The sequence below is a fragment of the Myotis brandtii genome, unplaced genomic scaffold, assembly GCF_000412655.1.
Source record: "Myotis brandtii unplaced genomic scaffold, ASM41265v1 scaffold71, whole genome shotgun sequence".
Lineage (NCBI taxonomy): Eukaryota > Metazoa > Chordata > Mammalia > Chiroptera > Vespertilionidae > Myotis > Myotis brandtii.
The window spans coordinates 1,258,850-1,286,785 of NW_005370787.1; the positions used below are offsets into that span (position 1 = coordinate 1,258,850).

A 27,936-nucleotide genomic window follows, 5' to 3' on the forward strand; every position below is an offset into this window, starting at 1 on the left:
CGCCAGCAGGTGGACATCCTCTGAGGGGTCCCAGACTGCAAGAGGGCATAGGCCGGGCTGGGGGGCCCCCCCCCCCCCGAGTGCACAGATTTTTGTGCACCGGGCCTCTAGTTTAGTTATATTATACTTTGGAAGTTTTATATATTTGGGACTATTTACTCATGTTAAATGTATGACACATTGATCTTTTATAGTTTACTAGAGGCCTGGTGCATGAAATTCGTGCACTGGGATGGGGGGTCCCTTAGCCCGGTCTGCACCCTCTCGCAGTCCGGGATCCCTCTTGTAGTCTGGGACCCCTCGTTCCTTATCACCCACCTGCTCGCTGCTCTTTAGCTGCAGTGGGGACGGGAAAGGCTCCCACCACCATCGCTGCACTCACCAGCTGTGAGCCCGGCTTCTGGCTGAGCCGTGCTCCCCTCTGTGAGAGCGCACTGACCACCAGGGGACAGCTTCTGCGTTGAGCGTCTGCCCCTCTAGTGGTCAGTGTGCATTATAGCGACCAGTCGTTCTGCCGGTCGATCCGCTGTTCAGTCGATTTGCATATTAGGGTTTTATTATATGGGATTGTTGCTATAGTCTCTCCTTTCTCTATTTTTCACATGTATCAGTGTCCTGCTGCTTTTGGCCTACTGCCCTATTTTATGTAGAAGGATGGACATAGTGTGACTTTGGGACAGTGGTTTACAACTCCCCAGTTTTTTTCTGCTTATTTCTGGGGATTGGAATTCTGATTCATACAACCTCACAGAATTGGTAGTAGGACACAGATGCCTACTTTAGCCATAACATCTTACAAAGCTTACAGAAAGTGACTGGCAAATTGATAAAATTTTCATCAAGATAACTTGCTCGGCCGGTGTGGCTCAGTGGTTGAGCATCGACCTATGAACCAGGAGGTCACAGTTCAATTCCCAGTTGGGGCACATACCCAGGTTGTTGGCTCAATGCCCAGTGTGGGGTGTGCAGGAGGCAGTCGATCAATGATTTCTCTCTCATTATTGATGTTTCTATCTCTTTCTTCCTCTCCCTTCTTCTCTGAAATCAATAAGAAAATAGATTTTTAAAAACGATAACTAAAGGAATTAACCATTGTAGATGGTCTCTTTAATTTAAAACATCTGATATATCGCCCTTAATTTTTAGCAGTAAAATTATCCAGCAGCATCTATTGTCTAGCTCTGCCATTCTTATTTTAACATTAAATCATATCAACTGCATATAATATAAAATGTCTTTTACTTCCCTATGTTGGAGGACCCATGTTTCAAGTGAAGTTTACATTACCTTTAATTTAATTGCTAATAAATTAAATATTTCACTACAAAAAGTCTAGATTACTTATAGTCTTTCTATACGAAAGAAGACCTATCTCCCTGTAATTTTACATGTATACATTTTATGTTGGAATGTTTTTATTTTTGTAATATGTAAAATATTTAATTTAGACATCTCAAAAAGAAATGGATTTTCATATTATTATAGTGTTAAAATGGTCATTTGCCTGGAATAATCTGTACTTTTAAATATATACTTTTAACTTTCAATTACATTAAATATATAATTGACCATCTCCCATTGGCCTTTTCTGTGCTTTTAATTTCCTTAACATTAACTTTTGTATTTTTTTAAATTAAATCTTTATTGTTCAGATTATTACAGTTGTTCCTCTTTTTTCCCCCCATAGCTCCCCTCCACCCAGTTTCCACCTCACCCTCCGCCCTCACCCCCCCACTGTCCTTATCCATAGGTGCACGATTTTTGTCCAGTATCTTCCCGCATCTCCCACTCCCCTTTCCCCCCCAAGAATAGTCAGTCCATTCCCTTTCTATGTCCCTGATTCATTATAATCACCGGTTCATTCTGTACATCAGATTATTTATTCACTTGATTCTTAGATTCACTTGTTGATAGATGCATGTTTGTTGTTCACAATTTGTATCTTTACCTTTTTCTTCTTCCTCTTCTTAAAGGATACCTTTCAGCATTTCGTATAATACTGGTTTAGTGGTGATGAACTCCTTTAGCTTTTCCTTATCTGTGAAGCTCTTTATCTGACCTTCAATTCTGAATGATAGCTTTGCTGGATAAAGTAATCTTGGTTGTAGGTTCTTGCTATTCATCACTTTGAATATTTCTTGCCACTCCCTTCTGGCCTGCAAAGTTTCTGTTGAGAAATCAGCTGACAGTCGTATGGGTACTCCCTTATAGGTAACTGACTTTTAGGATTCTCTCTTTGTCTTTTGCTCTTGGCATTTTAATTATGATGTGTCTTGGTGTGGTCCTCTTTGGATTCCTTTTGTTTGGGGTTCTCTGCGCTTCCTGGACTTGTAAGTCTATTTCTTTCACCAGGTGGGGGAAGTTTTCTGTCATTATTTCTTCAAATAGGTTTTCAATATCTTGCTCTCTCTCTTCTTCTGGCACCCCTATAATTCGGATGTTGGTATGCTTGAAGTTGTCCCAGGGGCTCCTTACACTACCTTCTTATTTTTGGATTCTTTTTTCATTTTGTAACATTAACTTTTAAAGATTAGTTCATATTCTAATTTAGAACTTAGATCAATGAAAGACAAAATGGAGAGGACAGAGGGGAGGAGGTACGGAGAGTATGACGGGTAAAAATAACGTATGATAAGTCTGGGGGTGGAAGTTCTCCTGAACTTTTTGTTATAATATGTTGGGGTTTTTTAAATACTAAATTTAATAAAAGTGCTTAGTAGTTAATGTTATTCTCAAATCTGAGAAAGTATGTTCAACTAACAAAAAAGGCATCTTGGTTTTATTTTTATATCTTGTGATCCAGGAGAATTTGGGGGGCTTAAAATGATCAGTTTCCACTATAACAGTATTGTCCTTTGAAGAATTTTTAAAATCACTTATTCATAAAAGCTTACTTTCATTTTTTCTAATTCTTTGCAGTTTTCTAACTTGCTAACACAAACATTAGCATTTTACATTTGCATTTTCTTCTGTGAAACAACCAGGATTTTTAAAATCTAGTGAGACCGAAAGCAATTTATAACAATGTAGATAGCTTAGTTTAAGGTTAATTGGTAGTGGAATACATTTAACTGATCATCATTTACCTTTTATGTTTTGTTTTCCTAGCATTATAAAGATCAATCCTCAAGAGAATGATATGTTCTTTGATGTTATTGCTATTGTTGATCCATTGACAAGAGAAGGACAGATGATGGCACAGTTATTGATTGTAAGATATTGTTTTTGTTATACATTTACATATATTTACCATATTACATAGTATTTTTTAAAATTATATAATTAATCTTTTTAAGTCTGTTTTCAGCTATAATTAAATATTTGTGCTCTTGAATAGAATCACAACATTTTAACACAACATTTTAAATAGGTTGTCTTATTTAAATGTATAAAATGAAATGATAGAGCTGTATATGGGGTTTTATGGCAGTACCAAAGTTAGGTGTTGCTCTGGACTTAATTGTTGAACCCCCCACCCCCCAAAAAAAATTTCAGGTGTTGAAGCCCTAACCCACAATGTGACTGTATTTTGAAATAGGGCCTTAGAGGCAATTGAAGTTAAATGAGGTCTTATAGGCTGGGCCCTAATATACCAGGATTGATAGCCTCATAAGAAGAGTTCTCTGTCTCCTCACTGGCGAAAAGAAGAGTCCATGTGAGCATAATGCAACATGGCAGCAGCCTACAAGCCAGGAAGAAAGCTCTCACCACAAACCACACTGGCCAGCACCTTGCTCTAAAATAAATACCTGCTGTTAGGCCACCCAGTGTGTGGTATTTTGTTATGGCAGCCGAGCTAACTTCCTATCTTCAAGTGTGAAGATTGGCTTCTGAAGAAGCTGATGCCTAAGCTTAATTAGGTGAAGCTTAAAGTATAGTAACATTACCAAACAGGTGATGCTAAGGGAAGAGGGAATGTGAAGGTTGTATTCAGTAGGTTTGGCCACTGTAACAGTACCTTCAGGACTGAATTTTAATGCTCTCATCTCACAGTCTAAGTATAAGCCACTTAAGTTGCTAAGGCAGCTCCATAGTCGAGGGACTCAGGCACATCCTGACTGGTTTTTCAGTCATCTTCATGAAGCAGCTTCTATCTAGAAGTCTAAAGTGAAGTTCCTAACATCATCTCTGTATTTCTGCCAGCAGGAGGGGAGAATAAGGACACAACCCCAAAGTTGGCCATATTCCATCCAGTCACATTTCACTGACCAGAATGTAGGCAACCGTCTCTGGATACACCTATTCAAAAGGGAGGATGGGACTCTGCATCCATCTGAAATTCTTTCACTAAGGAAGTAGCGGGTAGTGAATATTAGGAGACCACTAGCAGACTCTGAAAGGACATTATAGGCTTATCATTTGAACAATTTTAAGGTTCAGATTTTGATTCAGGTTTCAGTAAATTTCAATAAAATAGTTCCATTGTCAGGCTATTTTTTTGGGGGGGATGTTCAGAATTTTGGGGGACTCCTATGTAAAATTACTCAATGCTTTTTTTTAAAGACACATTGAAAAAAATTATTGGAAGTGGAAACTATTTGTCCTTTAACAGTTGGCTTCACTCTTGGAGATAGGCAAAAATAATTTGATATTAAGTCTGGTGAAAGATGTAAGTGATCAAGCTGGGTCATACTGGTGTATAGTCTATTGAAACTTAAAAATGCAATTTCTCTCAGAAATTAGTTTGCCCTAACAAACCTGCATTCTTTCTGTTCCATATATCTGTTTTTTTCTTCTCTCTGTAACTTCATCCTTTGTTTTCTACAGTCTTTCAAATTTTCACTGACTTATTGCCTATCTAGAGGTGGTAACTATCAAGATTAATAATTCTCCTACTTCTATGCTCCAGGGAAATGAAAAGAAAGTATTTCATCCGTATGTAGCCAAGAACTACCTACATCTCTTATAATGTAGTTGAAATAACAAAGGCTCAGGACCCCCATTGTTGTAAGGCCGCCACTTTGTATTACAGGTCTAGATATTTATAATTAGTTACTTGTTCTTTAGTAATAAGGAAATTCAGATACCATGAAAGAAAGTCATGTTTGGCACAAGGTAGGCAGCATAACCCTTAGGCCAGCAGTTCTCAACCTGTGGGTCGCTACCCCTTTGGCAGTCGAACGACCCTTTCACAGGGGTCGCCTAAGACCATCCTGCATATTAGATATTTACATTACGATTCATAACAGTAGCAACATTGCAGTTATGAAGTAGCAACGAAAATAATTTTATGGTTGGGTCACAACATGAGGAACTGTATTTAAAGGGCCAGAAGGTTGAGAACCACTGCCTTAGGCAATGAAATCAGTGGTTTAGACCTCTACCATGACTTACTGTGTGGTCTTAGGCAAATTACTATATATCCCTGTGCCTCAACTATAAAATTAGTTACCTCTGAAGGATGTTCTGGGGAGTAGATAAGATAATGAATATGAAGTGTTAATGTAGTGCTTGGTACATAGTAAATGCTCAATCAATGTTAGTTATTAATACTAATTTATCAGATATGGGAATTTTTTTCTAACAGGTACTTGGAAAGATTATCAACATGAAGTTAAAGTTGTTCATGAACTGCAGGGATAAGCTTTCAGAAGCCCCTTTAAAGAGGTGAGTCTAAGCGAACATAATTTCATTTCAAAAGATTTGAAAAGACTAAAATGAAAAAAAGGACCATAATTACTGAACTTGTTTTATTTGTTTTGTTTTGTACCTGTTTTATTTTTCTTCACAGGATGGTTAATTGCAATAGATCAGAAGATCAGACATAATTTATTAACTTTAAATGATATAAAATTAAAATAACCTAACCAGTAAAATTGAACCAATCTAATTGCAGAATTTACAGTCTAATTGCAGATTTATGTTTATCCATGGGTATTTTTGAAAATGTGATTTAGAGATACCTATTTAGAAATAAGTAGGAAATAACAAGTGGGAAGTAAGTTGAATTACACCATTTTTAGTTTACCTATACTTTCAGTACTTTGAGCTAAATTATCAAAATGATCTTTATTATAGCATCATAATTATTATTTGGGGGTATTTAGGTGTAACTAGCTTCAAGTAATTTTTGAATGATACAGAAAAGGTTGTTTATTACATGCAAATATTTCTCATTAATACTGTGCTGGTGGATAAAAATTCTGTACTCATGAAGTTAATAGACTTCTCAGTTAGTGGCTAAAATAAGATGAAAGCATTTGTTCATATGTAGAAAGACATGATGAAATTAATTTGAAATATAAAAGATAAATGAGAATTATGAAAACTGAGCATATTCACACAACTATGAGTTAGACAGAGTCTTATTTACTCAGTAGCATATATCAAGAAAAGTAGTGAAATTCCCAGCTCTTTACTTTTAGAGTCAATAGTGTCTCATCCTTCTCAGAGATGATGGAGGTCATGGGCAGGAATTCCCTCCTGCACCATGGCCTTCCTGTGTGGTGGGGGAAGAATGTGCTCTCTCTCCTCTGGCTAAATACTCCCTCTCTGCTTTGATCCCTGCTTTCCCATTTGTTCGGGATCCTTGCTTTATCACATAGTCCCTTGGTTTTGTATCTTTAACCTCTCTACTAGCCTTTTTCAGTCCAAAGAGTTACTCGGTTTCAAAAACACAAACTGCCCCCTTCACTTCCTCTCCTCTAGAGTTCTGGCTTTTCCTCCCTTCTCCACTCTTTCTCAATCTCAGCTTCTTTGAAGAGTGGTCACACCCCCTCTTCATCTCTCATTCACTGTACCTCCCACTGCAGTTTGGCTTTTACTTCCTTTTATTTAATCACAAAGAAATTGCTATTTGCATTATCCATGGGATACTTTTTACTTGATGACATTTCTGCTGCATTTGACAGTAGCAAGCACTTGTTTTGTCCCTCTGCTTCATGACTGTTCTCTCCCGTGTCTGCTCTTCCCCTCTCCTTTTCTGACTCTGCCTTCCTGCAGTAAGCAGCTTCAGACATGGCTGCCAGGGACCACCACCTCTTGGGATCCCCACTCTGTAGATTCTCCTTGAGAGTGGACCGCACCAAATGATTCGCTTCTAATAAGCCGAATATGGCAAAAGGGATGAAATGTGCCTTCTGCAATTAGGTTGTACAAGACTGACTTTTGTCCTGCTGGCATTCTTTCTTGTTCTTGTGTGCTTCTCTGACGAAGATGCTGGAGATGACCTTGTGGAAGGAACTGAGGGCGGTCTCCAGCCAACCACTAGTGAGGCACTGCAGCCCTCATTCCAGCTGTTTTGAGGGACCGCCGGAGCCTGGAGGTGGATCCTTCCCCCTTCAAGCCTTGAGATAACTACAGCATAGCTGACACCTTGACTCCAGTCCAAAATAGTGGAAGTCACTATTCTTAGTAATATAACTAATTTTTATTATGTGTGATATTGGGGGATAAGGCCAAAATACATTAAGACTCTAAGTCTGTTAATAAGCAACTGCTTTCATCTCAATCCTGTTTGCTTTTAATTGAAATATTATAATTGGTTACCAGGGTTTCTGCTTGAATTTTACTTAGTTTCTGGTTATTGCTCTTCATATCATTAATGGTACTAAGAGCTAATATAATGACTGAAAAATAGACCATGGTCAAATTTGAAGAAGGATCAGTGAGTGAATACAGATCATTAACTTCTAGAACCTGCATAAGTCAGTATCTTAAAGGGATTTTAACCATGTTCATTAAGAAATAATTAACAAGGGTGTGTGTGTGTCTGTGAGTGTGTATACATACATACAATCTTATAAAAGGTTTTAGTGTAAATAAAATAATTATCTACCATTTACAAGCATTATCTCTTCTGAAATATAGTGTGGTTTTAGTCTTTTTAATTTAAGGCTTTCTTGTCATATTTTTAAACCATTTTCAGTTTTAAAATATTTTAGCTAGAGGAAATCTCAATTTGGGTCAAAGTATGTTGTTTTATTTTTTTATGTTCTATCAACAGTTTTTACCGATTTGTTCTGGAACCAGAACTGACATTAGTGACTAATGACCTTATTGAACCAGTAGCAAAATTCTTGGATATCCCTGAATCACCCCTTCTAACCCTCAACATGATTACTCCTGAAGGCTGGCTGGTTGAAACAGTACACAGCAACTGTGACCTTGATAATATCCACTTAAAGGACGTAAGTTATCATGTAAACTTATATAGAGAAAGAGGAAAAAGATAAATTCTTATCAGCTACTAACTGTAGCAAGTGAGTGATCATACACTGGTTGCTCACCAAAATGTTTTTATGATTCTAGGTCCTGACCCAGTCTTCCCTGGGATATTTTAGTTTCCCTAACTTCCAAATTCTGCCTCTGTGGTTTTCTGGGTCTCTAGATGTTTTCACCGTGTTAGTTGCTTCAGACTCCTGGTACACAAATGCTCTTCTAAGATGAGCAATGTAGAAAATACGGAGATGGAAGCAGGACAACGTAGGACAATACCACTATGTCCCTATTTTGCCCTTCGGGTTTTGTTTTTATTTTAATTTTATTTTTTTAATAAAATATGTTCTCAGAAAAGAAGGGGAAGAGGGGAAGAGAGAGAGACAAAAGAGAGAGAGAAACGTTAACAGGTTGCCTTCCATATGCACCCCTACTGGGGATCAAACCTACAACCTGGGTTGTGCCCTGACTGGGAATTGAGCCACACTGACCAGGGCCAGGTTTTGTGTTTAACTCAGAAAGGAAGTTTCATCTGAAACCCTTTTTGCCCCACAGATCATAGCTAGAGAAGGCACTGCTAATGAGATAAGAGTAAAAAGCAGGGAAGAAAGTCCCTCATGTACCGCAGGCTGTGTACATTGCTTCCTATCACGTTTAGTGTGATCCTTGTCCAGTAAGTGACCAGACTTCTTTTCCCTTCCTGTTGTCGTTTAGCCCACAGCACACAAAAAGTGAGAAGACTGTTTAAAAAAAACACTGAGTCTTTCAAACATTCCATTCAAAATGGGAAAGGGATTCAGACACTAAAAGAGCAGAAACATTCAGGGGAGTTTACATAGAGAACAGGTATCCAGAAACTGGAGAGAAAATACTTCTTTCTGATTATCCTCTTGCCTGGTTCTGCACACCTCCGACCTGTTTCCAACAGCTCCTTAGAATGTAGCCGTTGTTGCCTTGACCTAGGCATAAACATTCAACCTCTTATAATTTGGTTATGATTGTCCATCAGATTTACTGCTCATGCTTCTTGTGTGTTGCCCTTTGCCTAAAGATTTTCCTTTAGGCAAATTTCTTCTGATCCACTCATGAATAGATTCTGTGGGAACCTAAGTTACTTCCCTGGAACATGTATTCACCAATACCCCCAACTTTACCCGCCCAGAGAAGAACCTGAACTCAGTCATAGCAATCATCTGAAGTCAGTCCTTCAAATCTAGGGAAAGAATTGAAGGACAGGAAAGTAGTAAAATTCATGAGGGAAAACTGGGAAATGAGCTTGGCAAGAAGTAAAAAAAAAAATTCATATAAGGCTTTTATTATGCTTTCAATTCTTGATAATAGGAACTAATTTAACTTAATTTAACTTAAATCACCTTTATGCAATTATTAGGAAACTTTAGTCACTAAGAAACCTCTTTGAAAACAAATTGGCTGTTTTTGATGTTAGGGTTTTTAATAAGTCAAAAGAATTGTTATCTGTTATACAAATATATAGAGATAAGAGACTTTTTCACATTAATATGCTATATAGTAAAAGGCTAATATGCAAATTGTCCCCTCGGGAGTTCGACCAACCGAGAGTTTGACCACTCACTATGACATGCGCTGACCACCAGGGGGCGGCACGGGATGAAGGAAGGCCCCGGATGGCAGCTGGCAGCCGGGGCAAGGGAGACCCCAGCTGGCAGCCGCTAAGGACCCTACCCATGCATGAATTTCATGCACTGGGCCTCTAATCTACACTAATAAAAGAGAAACATGGTAATTAGCGTACGACCGCTACCCTTTTCATTGGCTAATCAGTGAGTATATGCAAATTAACTGTCAGCCAAGATGGCGGCCGGCAGCCAGGCAGTGTGGCTCTGTGGCTGAGCATCAGCCTATGAACCAGGAGGTCATGGTTCCATGCTGGGTCAGGGCACACGCCTGAGTTGCAGGCTTGATCCTCAGTAGGGGGCATGCAGGAGGTAGCCAATTAATGATTCTCTCTGATCATTGATGTTTCTGTCTCTCTCTCCCTCTCCCTTCCTCTCTGAAATCAATTAAAATACATTTTTTTAAAAAGCTTTCCTTCATAATCACTTTGGGTCACAGTTTTCTTGTCTGTAAAATGAAGAGTTGAACTAGATGATCTCTACAATATTCTCATAGTCTGAGACTATCCCATGAAAATCTTTCCATACAGACTAAATGAATGCTATAAGAGCTGGGGACACAGGTTAATAAAGTATATGAAGTTCATCACTTAGAATACTAATGAGTCAACCACTAATTCAGAACCCAACTAAGGCCCAGCCAGTGTGGCTCAGTGGTTGAGCATCATCAACCCAGGAACCAAGAAGTCACGGTTTAATTCCCACTCAAGGCTCGATCTCCAGTGGGGGGCTTACAGGAGGCAGCCAATCAGTGATGTTTCTCTCTCGTTGTTTCTATCTATCCCTCTCCTTCCTCTCTCTCTCAAAATCAATAAAAAAAATTTTTTTTTAAAGAACTCACCTAAGCCTGGCCCAGTGTGGCTCAGTGGTTTGAGTTTCAGCTTATGAATTAGGAGGTCATAGTTTGAATCCCAGTCAGGGCTCATGCCTGGGGTTGCGGGCTCATCCCCAGCAGGGGTCATGCAGGAGGCAACCAATCAATAATTCTCTCTCATTGATGTTTCTGTCTCTCCCTCTCACTACCTCTCTGAAATTAATAAAATATTTAAAAAATAATAATTTAAAAAATAGTAATAATAAAAATTAAAAGAACCCAACTAAGGTTTTTGAAACAGATACTGTTTTCAAATAAGTCACTTATTTCTTGTTCTTAAAAACAATAAAATTATAAGGGCTGGACTCAAGAAAGAAATGTTGTACACAAGTACTATAATTATTTTCTGTGGTAATTACAGGCAAAGAAAAACAAATGTGATAGAGAATATTTTCAAATACTCTATCCTAAACACAGTGTTGAAAAATTCATATTGTGAAATAAAATATAAATGCATCAGAGTCTTATCTGCTCCACAAAATTGCTAAACTATATAAAAATCACTTACCATTTTATTTTCATGCTTGGATATTTTTTCATTTGAAGTAGAGAAAAAGCTTTGGTCCTACAATATTTATTGTAGCATTTGCAATAAAGGAAAATCTGGAAATAATTGGAATGACCAGCACTTAAATGATGTTTATAGAAACAGGGATATGTTCCTAGAAAACTATCTATAATAATAAAAGCATAATATGCTAATTAGACCGGACATCCTTCCAGACGAAGCCACGGCAGCGGAGGCCGAGGCAGAGGTCATCGGCTGCCGCAGTGGGGCGGGGGCTGAGCTCTTTGCACGAATTTCGTGCATCGGGCCTCTAGTATTTCATGAAAAAGCAGGTTACACTTTCTTAGGAAAAGTTTATGAAAAAAAGAAATAGAAATCAATGATTGAAGTGTTTATGAATGTTTAGTCTGTACGTGATTTCTACTTTTTTCTCTTTCCCACTTGCTTATATTTGCTAAATTTTCTTTTTGAACATATGTTATTTTTAGTGCAAAACAATTAAACATTAATATTTTTAAGTTACAAGAAAGACAAAAGATGGTGATAAGTTGGCTTTCTTGCCAGGTCTCGAGAGGGAGCTCTAGGGCAAGAGCAAGCAACAAGGCAGATTCTTTAAGGAGTTTTCCATGTAAATCTGTCTGGAAGGGATTTTTGAATGCTACAACTCTACGACATCCCTCCTGCTTGTGATATGGGCACATATATCATAAGGCTGGAGTAGAGCTGATACCTTGGGAAAGGAAGAAAATTTATCATGAGCTTTGGTTTTCAAGAAATTGGTTCAACTGTTAAGTTCACCCATGTAAAAGAAAGACTTGAAGTTGCCCACCCAAAATTCATTGGCTAATATTAAAACAATCTCATTTAATTATTACAATATTTATATTAGGGGCATTACATATTTTTGGCATGTTTCCTCCACAGATCGAGAGAACTGTTATAGCAGAATATGAACTAGAGTACCTACTACTTGAAGGACATTGCTTTGATAGAACAACAGAACAACCTCCTCGAGGTCTGCAGTTTACACTCGGCACAAAAAGTCAACCTGTTGCAGTTGATACAATAGTGATGGCCAATCTTGTAAGTTTTATAAAGACTTAATTGATGGTATTATAATTAGGTGTTTTGGTAAAATCATTAAAGTTAGATGTTTTGGTAAAATCCTCTGTTTTTCTAATAATAAGATAAAATAATTTTTATCCTGCTGTTGCTGAACAGCTTCCAAAAAAATAAAATTGAAACATTGAATAAGGTAATTAAATAAAACAAATGAAAAGAATCATGTTTTCATTTTCAGTATCTAAAATCTCCTTCCTTGGAATTCATTTGTAGAATTCATTCACCCCACAGTTAATAAACACTTTCTTGGATGATTCATGTATAAACTTTCTTTTTTTTTTTTTGATATATTTTATTGATTCTCCACAGAGAGGAAGGGAGAGAGACAGAGAGTCAGAAACATCGATGAGAGAGAAACATCGATCAGCTGCCTCCCGCACATCCCCCACTGGGGATGTGCCCGCAACCCAGGCACATGCCCTTGACCGGAATCGAACCCGGGACCCCTCAGTCCGCAGGCCGACTGAGCCATCCACTGAGCCAAACCGGTTCCGGCCATGTATAAACTTTCTTAAACAATTGTATGTGTGTTTAGTCATATAACTATGATCATATTTTTCTTGCTTAAAAGGGATATTTTCAATTAAAAGCAAACCCAGGTGCTTGGATACTGAAATTACGCCAAGGAAAATCTGAAGATATCTATCAAATAGTTGGGTGAGTTATATAAACCACTTTTACATTTTTATGTGTAAATAAGTTTTTAGTGTGATATAACCAAGATCATCAAAACAACTAAAATGTTCACAAGTACCATCACTATAAAACAACAACAACAAACACCTGGCATTTGTTCCCAAATTTTTGTTTGTTTTATTTCAAAAAATATAAAAGGTAGGCCTAATGTGTATATCTTGTTCTTTATTCTATCTCCTTTACTTAACTGTTTTCTATACACTTTTTTGTGTGTTAGCATAATTAATATATTTATCATGACAACATAATGTGTGTTACAACTTAGCCATTATCCATGGATTATGTTCAATTTTTCATTTTAATATATAATTGGTTACTTTCATAGTAACTTACCTGCTTATCAGTGAGCATAGTATATAAAGCAGGAATTATCAAACTTTCTCTGTAGGAGCCAACAGAAAATATTTAGAGAAGATATACAGTTGTGAATACACAAAACACGGAGTTAATAAAGCTGTTATAAAAATTATAACCTGCATGTCTTTTTCCATACGAGCAACTGTAAACATACTTTTGCCCAACCCTGTGTTTATTGAGCACTATTATTATACCAAGAACTGTGCTCAACAAAGATAATATGGGAGTTAAGTTTATTATACTTTTTTTCACTGCCTTTCCCCCTTTCCTTATACTGTGCCTAGCACATAGTATCATTCAACAAATATGCTTAATAATTTATGAATAGGGAGGACAGTTGGGATAAGTTTGTTTGACATTAGGAATGAGATAGTACCTCAAACTAGTTTTGAAGAATTATAGTAACTTACTGCTAGTCATACTGCAGACAGAGCATTCCAGGAACAGGAAGGGGGTACATATCTTTCATCTAAAACTCTTAGGGCTATATGTGTTTTAGAATTAGAATTTTTCAGATTTTAGAAAATTAATACAGTACACATCATATATTATGCAACATCAGGCAGTATATAAGAGAGCACTTCATTAAACAAACATTTATGTTGCAAAATGTATGAATATTTACATTAAAAGGATATATAATGACTATAAGAAAAAAATAAAAACAAGCCACAGACTGAGAGAAAAATCTCTGCAAAGCATACATCCAACAAAGAATTTATATAGAGAATATATAGAGAACTATCAACAGTAAGAAAACAACCTGAAAAATATGCAGAAGACTTGAATAGACACTTCACCAAAGGAGGCATGGATAGCAAATAAGCACATGAAAAAGGTGCTCAATATCATTAGTTATTAGGAAAATGCACATTAAATTCACAATGAGATACTGCCACTCATCTATTAGAATGGCTAACTTTAAAAAGACTGACACTACCAAGTGCTGGTGAGGATATGAAGCAACAGGAACTGTCATACACTATTACTGGGAATGTAGAATAGTACAACCACTTTAGAACAGTTTGGCAGGACCTTAAAAATTTAAATACACACTTAACCCATATGATCTAGGTCAGTGATGGCGAACCTATGACACGCGTGTCAGAGGTGACACGCGAACTCATTTTTTTGGTTGATTTTTCTTTGTTAAATGGCATTTAAATATATAAAATAAATATCAAAAATATAAATCTTTGTTTTACTATGGTTGCAAATATCAAAAAATTTCTATATGTAACACGGCACCAGAGTTAAGTTAGGGTTTTTCAAAATGCTGACACGCCGAGCTCAAAAGGTTCTCCATCACTGATCTAGGCATTGCACTCATAGATATTTACCTAAAACAAAATGAAATATATGTTTATACAAAGACATACAGTAATGTTCATAGCAGCTTTATTTTTAATTGCCAGACACTGAAAACAACTCAAAGGTTAACAAGTGAAGGAATAATCAAAATGTGGTACATCCATACAATGGGATACTACCCAGCAGTATAAAGGATGAACAATTGGTAATACAGTGACATAGATGAATTTCAAAATAATTACACTGAGTTAAAGAAGTGTGGCAAAAAAAAAGCACATGCTGTATGATTTCTTTTATGTGTTATAAACCATTAGGTAATACAAACTGTAGAAACAGAAATCAGATCACTGATTGCTTGGAGGGAATGGAGAAGACAGGTAAGAGCAGGGGGGCATATTGGAGATAAGTAGGAGAAGAAAACACAGATCCTAGCCTTCCACAACATTTCCCAGAGTGACAGTTAATACATTATAAGTACTGTAAAAGAGTGCTATGGTGGTACAGAAAATAAAGCAAAATACACTCTAACATTTATACTGATCCTTGTAAAAACCATAGTTTCAAGATATAATTTCAAGAACTATTCTGTGCTTTGCTCCAACTTCATTGATCTTGTACTGCCAGAAACTCAGTGTTTCTAAATCTGTCACTACTGTTTCACCATTGCTTTTTGCAAAGGGAAAGCCCTTTGGAATTGAATAAACTGTGATTCAAACCCCTTTTCTACCCCAGCTGTCTGTACAACCGTGTCTGAGTTTCTTTACCACCTGGAGTCTTTCTTTCCTCATTACAAGAGGGAATAATCCTACCTACTTTGTGGAGTCTTGGTAAGGACTAAATGAGATCATCATCATAGAATGCAGTGGCTCACATTGAGTGAATGTCCATTTTCTCCCCCACTCATTCCTTATTATTTCACAAACTGAAATTACGTATTTTATTGTATATTATGTATATGTATGTTGTGTAATATATATACAATACCTATCTTACATAATGTGTATAATATATATTATGCAAAACTAGACATTATTTTGGGTTCTATTTTATCTTCTTTACCATTATTTGCTACTAGAGGCCGGTGCACAAAATTTGTGCACTCAGGGGGTGTCCCTCAGCCTGGCCTGTGCCCTCTCACTGTCCAGGAGCCCTCAGGGGTTGTCTAACTGATTGCTTAGGCAGGAGCAGGACTAAGCCAGCAGTTAGACATCCTTAACGCTGCTGTGGAGGCAGGAGAGGCTCCCACCACCGCCCGCACTGACCACCAGGGGGCAGCTCCTGCATTGAGTGTTTTCCCCCTGGTGGTCAGTGCGCGTCATAGCAATGGGTCATCCCACTGTTTGGCCGATTTGCATATTAGCCTTTTATTATATAGGATCATACATAACCTATAAATGGATCATTTAGGGAGAAAATCGCCCCTGGTGTCATTAAGTACCACTAATATATTAGTGATAAACTACTTTTTCTCCTTCACAGACAGCTTTTGGGGATAGAAATAATTTCAAATTTGTATTACTTATAAACAATAAAGCCATAAACTTTTCTTAGTCATAATTTACTTAATTTTAAATGTGATTAATGTCACTAAATATCCAGAATGGAAAAAACATAAATAATGCTACTCTTTAATAAAATTTATTTGAAATTAAAATATCAATAATGAAAAATAGGTCAATATAAAATATGACAAAAATGGAAAATCTGTTTATCCCAGTTTATGATATCATTCTAATTGGTATTACATTTAGGAAAAATGTTCTTGAAATATGCCCAAGAGCTAGCTAAAATAATATTGGTATGAGTTTCTAAGTCCAGATTTTAAAACAATGGCTAACTAATTTGATAATTGAAAATTGGTGGCAAGGAGGTAATTGCTTTAGATGTTGTTTGAGTTTAGCTGCAGTGTTGTGCTTCCTGGCTCTATTCTGGTCTCAGGGGATGGCGGACTCAATGGCTGAAGTTGCTGATGCCCTTGATTACTGTTTGGGACTGGAAGCTCTTAAAAGTTTTTATAAAACTTGGCATTTCTACTACATAAATTGAGATACTTTCTATTTTCTAGTGGTAATTGCTGGGCAGGGCTGTGCCTTGTACATTGGTTTAACCACCTCAGCTGGTGAATTGGGAATATGTGGGAGTCAAAGGCATGTCTTAGTCAACATACTAGTAGTGCTAGAACCCCCCGCCCCCCCGCCGCCCGGGTGTTTATTTTAGAAAAAAATGTTCAAGTGTATAAATCTGACTGAACTTAAAGTATCTACTAAATAATAATAAAATAAAGTATCTACTAATTTGACATCTGATTGCTTTCCCTCTGACAAAATTTAATTTTATTATAAATGTTTTTACAGTAGCATTTTTCAGTACATAGTGAGTATAGTTTTCAAAGCATAATTATTGAGTAAAGCTGTTGATTTCCTCAGTTTTGCAATTTAGACAATGAATCTCATATAATAAAAGGCTAATATGCAAATAGACCGAACAGTGGAATGACCGGTCGCTATCACATGCACTGACCACCAGGAGGCAGACGCTCAATGCAGGAGCTGCCCCCTGGTGGTCAGTGCACTCCCACAGGGGGCGTGCTGCTCAGCCAGAAGCTGGGCTCATGGGGAGCGGGCCTAAGCTGTCGGTCGGACATCCCCTGAGGACTCCTGGACTGGGAGAGGACGCAGGCTGGGCTGAGGGACCACCCCCCCCCCGCCAGCCTCTAGTATAATATAAAATAGAAACATTCAAGTGATGTAGATGGACATCATAGGCATTTTCAGTCTTATGAGTTTAACAATACACTTCAAATTTTAGTATTTGAAAATGGCTGATAGATACTGAAAAGTTGTTAGACAGTATGGGATTCCTTTGATTATGATTTTTAAATGTAAAGTCTAAGAAATGTTTTATATTTTAATTATCATTGAAAATATCACAGATATGAAAGATTTGATTTTTGTGATAATCTTGGTATACAACAGAAAAAATGAACAATAATTTGAGCTTTCTAGTGATTAGGCAATATTAAATTTAGAGAGTTACTTTTATATTGTGTTAATTTGTACTAAGTTAATTGGACAGTTTTGGAAATTGTAATGTATTATAGCACATCTTAATTGACTATAGAAATATAAAATATATGTACACAAGTGGTATTAAACTTGTATTTATTGCAAAATGCATTTATTTCATGTTGTATGTCTTTTCATTAACTGATGATAGATATTTACATGTTTTCTACTTTTAGGCATGAAGGAACTGACTCTCAATCAGACCTAGGAGATGTCATTGTTGTATTAAACAGCTTCAAAAGCAAAATACTGGAAATACAAGTATGTGAGGCAGAAGCTACTTATAGGCTTTGTTCTTAATATTAAATTTTATCTCTTGTTTTTAATTAATTGATTAATTTTTATTTTACAACTAATTTTTATAATTTTACTACCTAAAGTGTCATATTTGAATTATGGTAATGAAAGGAAGAAAAGGATTAAATTCATAAAGGAAAGCAGAGAGCTTGAAGATAGAAAAAAAGGAATGATTTTTTTTTTAAGTTATGATGTGTCTACTATATCTACTGTATCTGTAGCCAGATAATGTTACAAATTAGGCCCTAGACATGATTTCAGGAACACAGGTCAGAAAACTAGCCCTGAAAAAAAAAAACCAAAAAAACATTTCTTTCAAAGAGAGAGAATGAGTTTTTAGTGATGGCAGGTTTGGGTTTTTTAGACCATCCCACCTACTTATAACTAGTAAAAATATTGGGTAACTTTTTTTTTTCTATCCTAAAAGCAATGAGGAGCTGACAATAATGAAATAATAAGGAAATACAAAGTTAAAGGGAAAATAAGAGCCTTAGTGAAGTAAGTAAGCATAGAAACTTCTCTTGTCCTGAGAAAGCTATTACCCTGAGAATATTCGTCCATCCTGGTACACTTGAACTATCATTTTGTTTTAATTTGAGGGTGATGGGAACAGAAATTAAAATTCTGGACCCACATAAATTGGGTAATCTATTAGAAGACACTCTTACAATAAGCTGGCTATAGCTTCAGGTAAATATTAACCATAGTAGATTATTCCACACAGTCTTTTAGCCCAAATTCATATCATCTAATAGTCCAGGGAACTCTGAGCCTTGAATTTGCACTGTAATAGGTCAACATTGATTGATAAGGCCCTACAGATATCTAGCAGAAACATCTACATATCTCTGGAATAAGATTACTATATCCAAATGCACAAGGAAAACCAGCAGAAGCAACAACAGAAAACAGATACACAAATACTCCATATATTAGAATTATTGATACAGACTCTGAAACAACTATGCTTATAATGTTTAAAGAAGTAAAAGTCAAGCTTGAAAACAATTGCATGGAACAGGAAACTATAAAAAGTTCATGTCTGATTTTTTTTTTTTTAGTAGAACCTCTAAAACTGAGCAATGCAATTACCAAAATTAAGAATTTAGTGGATGACTTTAACATGCCTGAAGAGAGAATTAAGTATCACAGATAAACAGGGATATTAATATCTATCTATCTATCTATCTATCTCTATATAGAGATAGATAGATAGATAGATAGATATTAATAGATCAGAAGAAATGTCCAATTCATTGGTCACCTATTCAGCCAAATTTCTTCACTGAGTGCTCAGAGTTTTCTGAGCAGTAAATTCTTCTCTTCTTCAGTGGCACAGAGCATAAAGGGCAGAGAATAGACTGAGAAATGTGAGAGACAGGGTTGCATTTACACCCAGCTATTACTATCTGTGTGATCTTGGACAGATTGCTTAAACTATTCCTTTCTCATTTATAACATGGCATTAATTATAGAACATATCTTATGTGTCATTTATAAGGATAAGATATTTTAGCTTTGTGAAGTGCTTTATGAGTGTTGAAAAATAAAATCAACTTAAATGGAGTTCCAGAAGTGAATGAAAGAAAGAATGAGGTACAGGTAATATTTGAAGCAATAATGGCTGAGAATTTTTATAAATTGAATAAAGAAACCAATTTGCATATTCAAGAAGTCTTGTGATTCCCAAGGAAGATACTTAAAATAAAATCCACTCCTCTACTCTTGTTGATAAAACTGCAAAAAAAAAAAAATGAGGAGAGACCAAGATGGCGGCATAGGTAAACAAAGTAATCCGAACAAAAAAGAAAAATTACCTTCAAACAGCTATAGTATGACAGTTGATTTCTTGGGAGTAACAATGAAAGCCAGAAGATACTGGAATGATATTTAAAAGCCAACCTAAATGGAATAAGTAATGCCAACCTAAAATAATTTACCCTGAAAAGATATCTTTCAAGAGGAAACATAAAACAAGGTATTTTCAGAAAAATTACAAACTGAATTTGCCATCAGCACACTCATACTAAAATTCTTTTTTTAATATGTTTTTATTAATTTCAGAGAGAGGAGGGGAAGAGGGAGAGAGATATAGAAACATTAATGATGGGAGAGAATCATCCATCAGCTACTTCCTGTATGCCCTCTACTGGTAGTCAAACCCACAGCCTGGGAATTAAATTGTGACCTCCTGGTTCATGGGTCAATTCTCAACCACTGAGCCACACTGGCCAGACCTAAAAGAAATTCTTAAAAGATGTACTTCATACAGGAAAAAAAAATTACCTCAGGTGGAAGTTTGAATTTAAGAAAAGAATGGAGAAAAGAAAATGGTAAATATGTGGATTAGTCTATGAGCAGTAAATATACAAAACAATAGTAAATGTCTTAAAGTATTTAAAAATATAGAGAACTAAAAATCATAATAATATCATTTAAGCCTTAAGAAATAAGGTTATTTGCAATAAAATATCAAGTTTTTAATATTTATTAGGGTAAATGTAATGATTATTTTGAAACTTTAGGGCAAATAAGATTTTTGTGATTTTTAAGATAACCACTAAAAGAATAGAAACAAGGAATGATGTCATAATAAAGAGGAAAAATAGAGTGAAACAAATTAATATAAATGGATTAATAAAGGAGAGATAAAGTGAACATATGGGACACAGAGGAAGCACAAAATAGTCAGAATTTAAGACAATTATATTAAATGTAAATGGGCTAAATGTTCCAATTAAAAGATTGTCATACTGGATTTTTTTAAAATCCCAATTATATGTTATTTGCAGAAAGCACATCTAATACATAGGAATACAGCTTCAGGGTGAGGATGGAAATAAAATACAAGTATAGCAAAAGTATACTAAGTCAATAATAACCTAAACAAAGCTTGTTTATCTATACTAATACCAGAGATATTAAACATTAAGACAAATAATATTACTGAAAGTAAAAAATGTGTGTGTGTGTGTATATATATATGAAATAGAATTACAAGAGAAATTGACAATTTTCTATCATATTTGGGATATTTTAACACATCTCTTAGTACTTGATAATACAAGCAGACAAAAAAATCAAGAGATACAGAAGATTTTGAACATTGTAATTATAAAATTTTACCTGTAAACATATATAGAACACACCACCTAATAACACAAATGAACAGTCTTTCAAACACACAGAAAACATTTTAAAAATTAGCTTTACAAAAAAAATAGCTTTACATTTAGTTGACAAGCAGGTTTTAGCAGATTTCATAAGAATGAAATCAGAGTATGTCCTCTGTATACAATGCAATAGATTAGAAACCAATATTAGTGATAACTAAGAAATACCCATATGGTTGGAATCTGTACAGTCCAATTACAGGTTATCAAAGCTCTCACCTTTGTATATTGCCTAGATTTTAAACTGTAGTTTGTATCCCATATCATAATCTATTCCTAATCACCTGTGTTCTTTATCCTGTGATCAGTTATACATGTTGCTCACACTCATCTTTGATACTCTTCTCTGATCTTCCACTTTCTTTTTCAATAATAACTTACAGTCTCTCTTTGAATACATTTCCTTCTGGCCATTCCAGATGAAAACCCATAAAACCCAGACCAGCTGCTTAAGATACTGACTCAGCTCAAGCCCTTTAGGACCAGCATTTCAGCTTGTTTTATCCTAGCCCTACAAACAGGAGAGAAAATTTATTTGGTGTGAGGGTGGGAAGTACAGTTTCATCTTTGACCATGAAAAATTGTTTAAGTTTTTTTTTAGCTGAATTTTGCACTCTGTGTATTGGTTGTAATTTGACCTGTTGGCCCATAGTAGAGAGCAAATCTAAGTCTTTCACCATAGCCATCAAATCTTTGAGGGTTAACCATTCTATAGCCTAGCCATCTACTTGTTTGTTAGTAGTACAGTTTTATTCCCTCACCATCAATCTCTCAGTATTACACAAAAAGACAGAAAAAAAAAGGAAGGAGAAAAGATAAGCAGCATTGAGGATTAGCCCATGAACTTCAGTAGCCCACTAGTAGAAATTCCAGAAAGAAGAAAAAGAGAAAATGGAGGAGGGAAAGTATCCCACAGATAAAGAGATTAAAATGTGTCAAAATGGTCCACAAACTAGGATGAATGAAAAATGTTCCTCCAAAAAGAAAAAGAAAAATGGCCCAGCCCTAGCCCGTTTGACTCAGTGGATAGAGCGTCAGCCTGCAGACCAAAGGGTCCCGGGTTCGATTCCGGTCAAGGACACGTACATTTGTTGCAGGCTCCTCCCCAGCCCAGGCCCTGGTCAGGGCACGTGCAGGAGGCAACCAGTCGATACGTTTCTCTCACATCGATATTTCTCTCTGACTTTCTTTCTCGCTTCCACTCTCTAAAAATCAGTGGGAAAATATCCTTGAGTGAGGATTTAAAAAGAGAAAGAAAGAAAAATGGCCCAAATAAGATCACAATAGCTACCAAGGGGAAAAGTCGGGTCACTGCAATTGAACAACTCAAGCACTAGCATCAGATTTGTCGTTTTCAAAATGTATGTTACAAGACAGCAAAACAAAGTATTTAATGTTTTGAGGAAAATTGTTTTGAACCTAGGATTCTTAGCTGAATTCTTAAATTTGAAGACAAAGTAAGGTTGTTTTCTAAAGTGTGAAGATTTAGAAACATTACTTTTCACATCTCTTTTTGAAGTTATTTGCCAGCACAGTGAAGATGAAAACCAAGAAAGAAGAAGATAAGTATTTTGAGAAATGGTGACATTAATCTGAAAGTTAAAGCAAAGAAGACCTAGAAATAAACAGGCAGTTAATTGTTGAGCTCCAAGAAAAAATGTCTTCAAGAAGACAGGAATTTTAGCTAACATGAATAATAAACTGGAAAATATTGGGTATGTGGTAAAGAAGAAATATAGCTCACCACCAGAAAAAATAAGTACAATAATATTCCAAAAAAAATATTTCTCTATGGTGGAATGTAAAAAAGCAGAATCAATTTAAACTAGCAAGTCTCCTACTAGTGGCACAGTGGTCATGTTATTGTACCTCCACAGAGGAAATATAATTGTAGCAGCCTTTCAGACTTTTCAGTGAATAATATTTACATTGTCACAATAAGCACTATTTACTGAAAGTTTTATACCCTCACCATCAATCTCTCAGTATTACACAAAAAGACAGAAAAAAAAAGGAAGGAGAAAAGATAAGCAGCATTGAGGATTAGCCCATGAACTTCAGTAGCCCACTACTAGAAATTCCAGAAAGAAGAAAAAGAGAAAATGGAGGAGGGAAAGTATCCCACAGATAAAGAGATTAAAATGTGTCAAAATGGTCCACAAACTAGGATGAATGAAAAATGTTCCTCCAAAAAGAAAAAGAAAAATTGCCCGGCCCTAGCCCGTTTGACTCAGTGGATAGAGCGTCAGCCTGCAGACCAAAGGGTCCCGGGTTCGATTCTGGTCAAGGACACGTACATTTGTTGCAGGCTCCTCCCCAGCCCAGGCCCTGGTCAGGGCACGTGCAGGAGGCAACCAGTCGATACGTTTCTCTCACATCGATATTTCTCTCTGACTTTCTTTCTCGCTTCCACTCTCTAAAAATCAGTGGGAAAATATCCTTGAGTGAGGATTTAAAAAGAGAAAGAAAGAAAAATGGCCCAAATAAGATCACAATAGCTACCAAGGGGAAAAGTCGGGTCACTGCAATTGAACAACTCAAGCACTAGCATCAGATTTGTCGTTTTCAAAATGTATGTTACAAGACAGCAAAACAAAGTATTTAATGTTTTGAGGAAAATTGTTTTGAACCTAGGATTCTTAGCTGAATTCTTAAATTTGAAGACAAAGTAAGGTTGTTTTCTAAAGTGTGAAGATTTAGAAACATTACTTTTCACATCTCTTTTTGAAGTTATTTGCCAGCACAGTGAAGATGAAAACCAAGAAAGAAGAAGATAAGTATTTTGAGAAATGGTGACATTAATCTGAAAGTTAAAGCAAAGAAGACCTAGAAATAAACAGGCAGTTAATTGTTGAGCTCCAAGAAAAAATGTCTTCAAGAAGACAGGAATTTTAGCTAACATGAATAATAAACTGGAAAATATTGGGTATGTGGTAAAGAAGAAATATAGCTCACCACCAGAAAAAATAAGTACAATAATATTCCAAAAAAAATATTTCTCTATGGTGGAATGTAAAAAAGCAGAATCAATTTAAACTAGCAAGTCTCCTACTAGTGGCACAGTGGTCATGTTATTGTACCTCCACAGAGGAAATATAATTGTAGCAGCCTTTCAGACTTTTCAGTGAATAATATTTACATTGTCACAATAAGCACTATTTACTGATTCTTAAGATGAAGAATAAACAGCATAGTGGAAAAGATATATTTACTGGACTAAATGAAAATAACTATATTTACATTTAAAGTAAAGTAAAGGTGTTTAGCTAATGTAAGTTGGGAGGTGGAGGGAAAAGGTACAGATATTAGTATCCTTATAAACAGTATGAAACAGGAACTATTGAAGTTGTTAGAATAGAATATAGAGATTTAAATATTATTTAAAGTTAAAAAATAGTTGGTAGAAGAAGTAATGATGAAGGTATTACTATCAAAACTTCCAGACAAAAGGGGCAGGATGATATAAGTGAGCTACTTTTCTTTCATCATGAATGAATAATATATAATCCTTGAATCCAGATATACTATGTATATCCAGGTATGTTTAAAGTTGATAAATCAGTAAGTACAAATATAAACACACTATTTAGCAGTATGGAGCTAACCACCAAAGAAATAAAAACAAGGGCTTGAACTGGTCATTGAAACCAGATTGTGTCTATAATGTTGTACTAAGATATTTTCTGGCTTCATTTACTGCCACTGTCTTAGATTTACAAGGGTCACCCTGATAAGTAAGTTTCACTTTCTAACCATGCAGCATAATATTTAAAGCTAAAGAATTCTAAAATTTTTCTTCACCATGCTATCTAGGTGCAAAAAAAGCCAGACAAAATTAAGGAAGATATCCTTACTGATGAAGAAAAAACAGGAATGTGGGATTCCATTAAAAGGTAATTACTAATGAATATGTTAACACATAACTATTGATCCATCAGGAATCTAGTATATGGAAACCCTACAGATGGTCAACATTTTAAGTACAGCACAGATCCTCTCCTCTAAGAGGAATAAGATAGATACTTAAGTTTTAATAATACAAGATAGGAAACTGGAGCTGTAAGACAGCTGGAAATAAAGTGCTATACAAACCAAGGGAGAAAAGGGCTATATCAGTGACGGCGAACCTTTTGAGCTCGGTGTGTCAGCATTTTGAAAAACCCTAACTTAACTCTGGTGCCGTGTCACATATAGAAATTTTTTTATATTTGCAAAATATCAAAAATATAGTAAAACAAAGACTTATATTTTTGATATTTATTTTATATATTTAAATGATGCCATACAAAGAAAAAAATGAGTTCGCGTGTCACCTCTGACACGTGTGTCATAGATTCGCCATCACTGGGCTATATCCAGTTAGGAGGAAACTCAGAAAAGACTCCATGGAGAAGTGTGTGGCTCAGATGTGTTCTAAAGCAGCAGTCGCCAACCGGTGGTCCACGAGATCCAAAAGGTTGGTGACTGCTGTCCTAAAGCAGTGGTTCTCAACCTTCCTAATGCCGAGACCCTTTAATACAGTTCCTTATGTTGTGGTGATCCCCAACCATAAAATTATTTTCATTGCTACTTCATAACTGTAATTTTGCTACTGTTATGAATCGTAATGTAAATATCTGATATGCAGGATGTATTTTCATTGTTATAAGTTGAACATAAAGCATAGTGATTAATCACAAAAACAATATGTAATTATATATGTGTTTTCCGATGGTCTTAGGCGACCCCTGTGAAAGGGTCGTTCGACCCCCAAAGGCGTCGCGACCCACAGGTTGAGAACCACTGTCCTAAAGGATTAGCAGGTTTTCAAAAGTTGAAGATGGAGTGAAGGTGCCTGGTTATATGAAGATTGGGTATGTTACTCAAGAAACAGAAAGTAGCCCCAGTTCGCTGGTACAGTGAATATGATAGGGAATCTATAAATTAGGTTGAAACCTTTATTATTAGTTCATCAAAAAATTAATATATTGACTCACCTTATCTACAGAATCCAGGAGTAGAGCTGACTTTAGGCATCCAGGTGATATGGTCTGGAAACTCTTCCTCTCTTAGTTCTGTTATCTGTGCCTCCATTTTCAGTTAACTTTTACAAGGAAAAGTTTGCCATCTCCTGTGGGAGGAGATTGCCTCTTTCCAAGTAGTACCAATAAAAGTTCCAAGGCTGACTCATTAGTCCAGCTATAGCCATGTATCCCATGGCTGATCACTATGACTTGGGTCATATGCCTATCTCTAGAGCCAATGAGAACTGTCCCACTTAAACTTTATAGAGTGAAATTGGAGGAAGAATGCCTTCCCCTCAAAATACCAGGTTATTGTTATTGAAATGTAAAGGGTATTAAGTAGACAGAAACAAATGCTGCTGTAGATCCACATTATAGAGAACTTAGAGATTTGAACTTAATTTGATTGTGATGGAGAACAAGATTATTTTGGTCAAGGCTAAGAAATAGAAACTTTAGGCCAAATAGATTCATCAACCTAAGCAGATTTTATTATACTGACCAAAGCACTCCCATCTTGGATTTTGCCCAGTTGAGGTCTCTTTTTTGATAGTTGACTCCTTGTTTGATAAGAAGAATCATGTTATTGTGCTAGTAAGGCTCAAACTCACATTTTGAGATGATTTGAAGAGTAGGTATATTTGACGGGATAATGAAACATTATTATCTGAGCATTAAGAGTATCTGTGCATGAGCTTCCATTAAAGCCAGAAGGTAGACTGAATGAATAAAGATAACTGTTCAAGTATAGCATAGCAACTTACTTTACCAAAGGGTACCAAAAACAAAATGATGCTTTGTTACAGAGATGGCAACTCCTCCAAGTATGTAAGTGTTTCGTATACTGCTTTCACTTTGCTTATCTTAGTTTTATCCTAACTTAGAGTGATTTTTTTCTCACTGAATCAACTTGTGTTTTTCTTATTTGGGAGATTACCATAAAAAATATTTGAAAAACGCTTTTGTCATAACAATTCCTATTTGGCAAAATATAATCCATAATGATTGTAAGTTGTTTAGCTTTCCAAATTTTAGTCATTTTAAATATCTGTGCATATAAAAATGAAATTTTTAATTAAATAATTTTAAATGGAAGGAAAAAGAAGAAATCAATACATTATGAATACTTAAATAAAAAATGCAGTCACTTTTGAACATGAGTTGGGACATATAAAAGGCTGATCTAAGTCCTGAAAGTGGTGAAAATGATAGCTGGGCCCAGAGGAAGCCAGTGAGTGGATGTGGCTCCCTAGTGCTCTCTTGCTCCTCGTGGAGACACACCCAGAGTATAGCCTGTGTGGAATGGTGACTATGGCCAGAAGAACTCTAAATTGTAGGCAGCTTTTATTTATAACATTTTATCCTAGGGGAGCCATGTCACCAGCACTCAGGACTTACTATTACCACATAGAAAAAGTCTAACTGTGCTGTAGTTACACATTTGTACAGTCTGTTTCTTCCCTCACTATTGGCCTATTTAAAATGTCAGTTCAGACCTAACGGTTTGGCTCAGTGGATAGAGTTGGCCCACAGACTGAAGAGTCCTGGGTTTGATTCAGGTGAAGGGCATGTACCTCGGTTGCAGGCTCGATCGCCAGTCTTGGCCTGAGTGCCTGTGGGAGGCAACCAGTTGATGTGTCTCTTTCACATCAATGTTTCACTCTCTGTGTCTCTCCCCCTCCCTTCCACTCTTTCTAAAAATCAATGGAAAAATATCC

At 36.1% G+C, this 27,936-nt stretch overlaps 1 protein-coding gene across 1 annotated transcript in view; it reads left to right on the forward strand.

The window, feature by feature from the left end:
- The window catches only part of UGGT2 (UDP-glucose glycoprotein glucosyltransferase 2), a 172,626-nt gene that overhangs the window by 118,337 nt on the left and 26,353 nt on the right, over positions 1-27,936 (forward strand). The window contains exons 26-32 of the mRNA XM_005882398.2: positions 3,109-3,211; positions 5,528-5,607; positions 7,946-8,129; positions 12,119-12,277; positions 12,888-12,973; positions 17,922-18,006; positions 25,029-25,108. Of these exons, the coding sequence (XP_005882460.1) occupies positions 3,109-3,211; positions 5,528-5,607; positions 7,946-8,129; positions 12,119-12,277; positions 12,888-12,973; positions 17,922-18,006; positions 25,029-25,108 (777 nt within the window). The remainder of the gene's footprint in view (positions 1-3,108; positions 3,212-5,527; positions 5,608-7,945; positions 8,130-12,118; positions 12,278-12,887; positions 12,974-17,921; positions 18,007-25,028; positions 25,109-27,936) is intronic.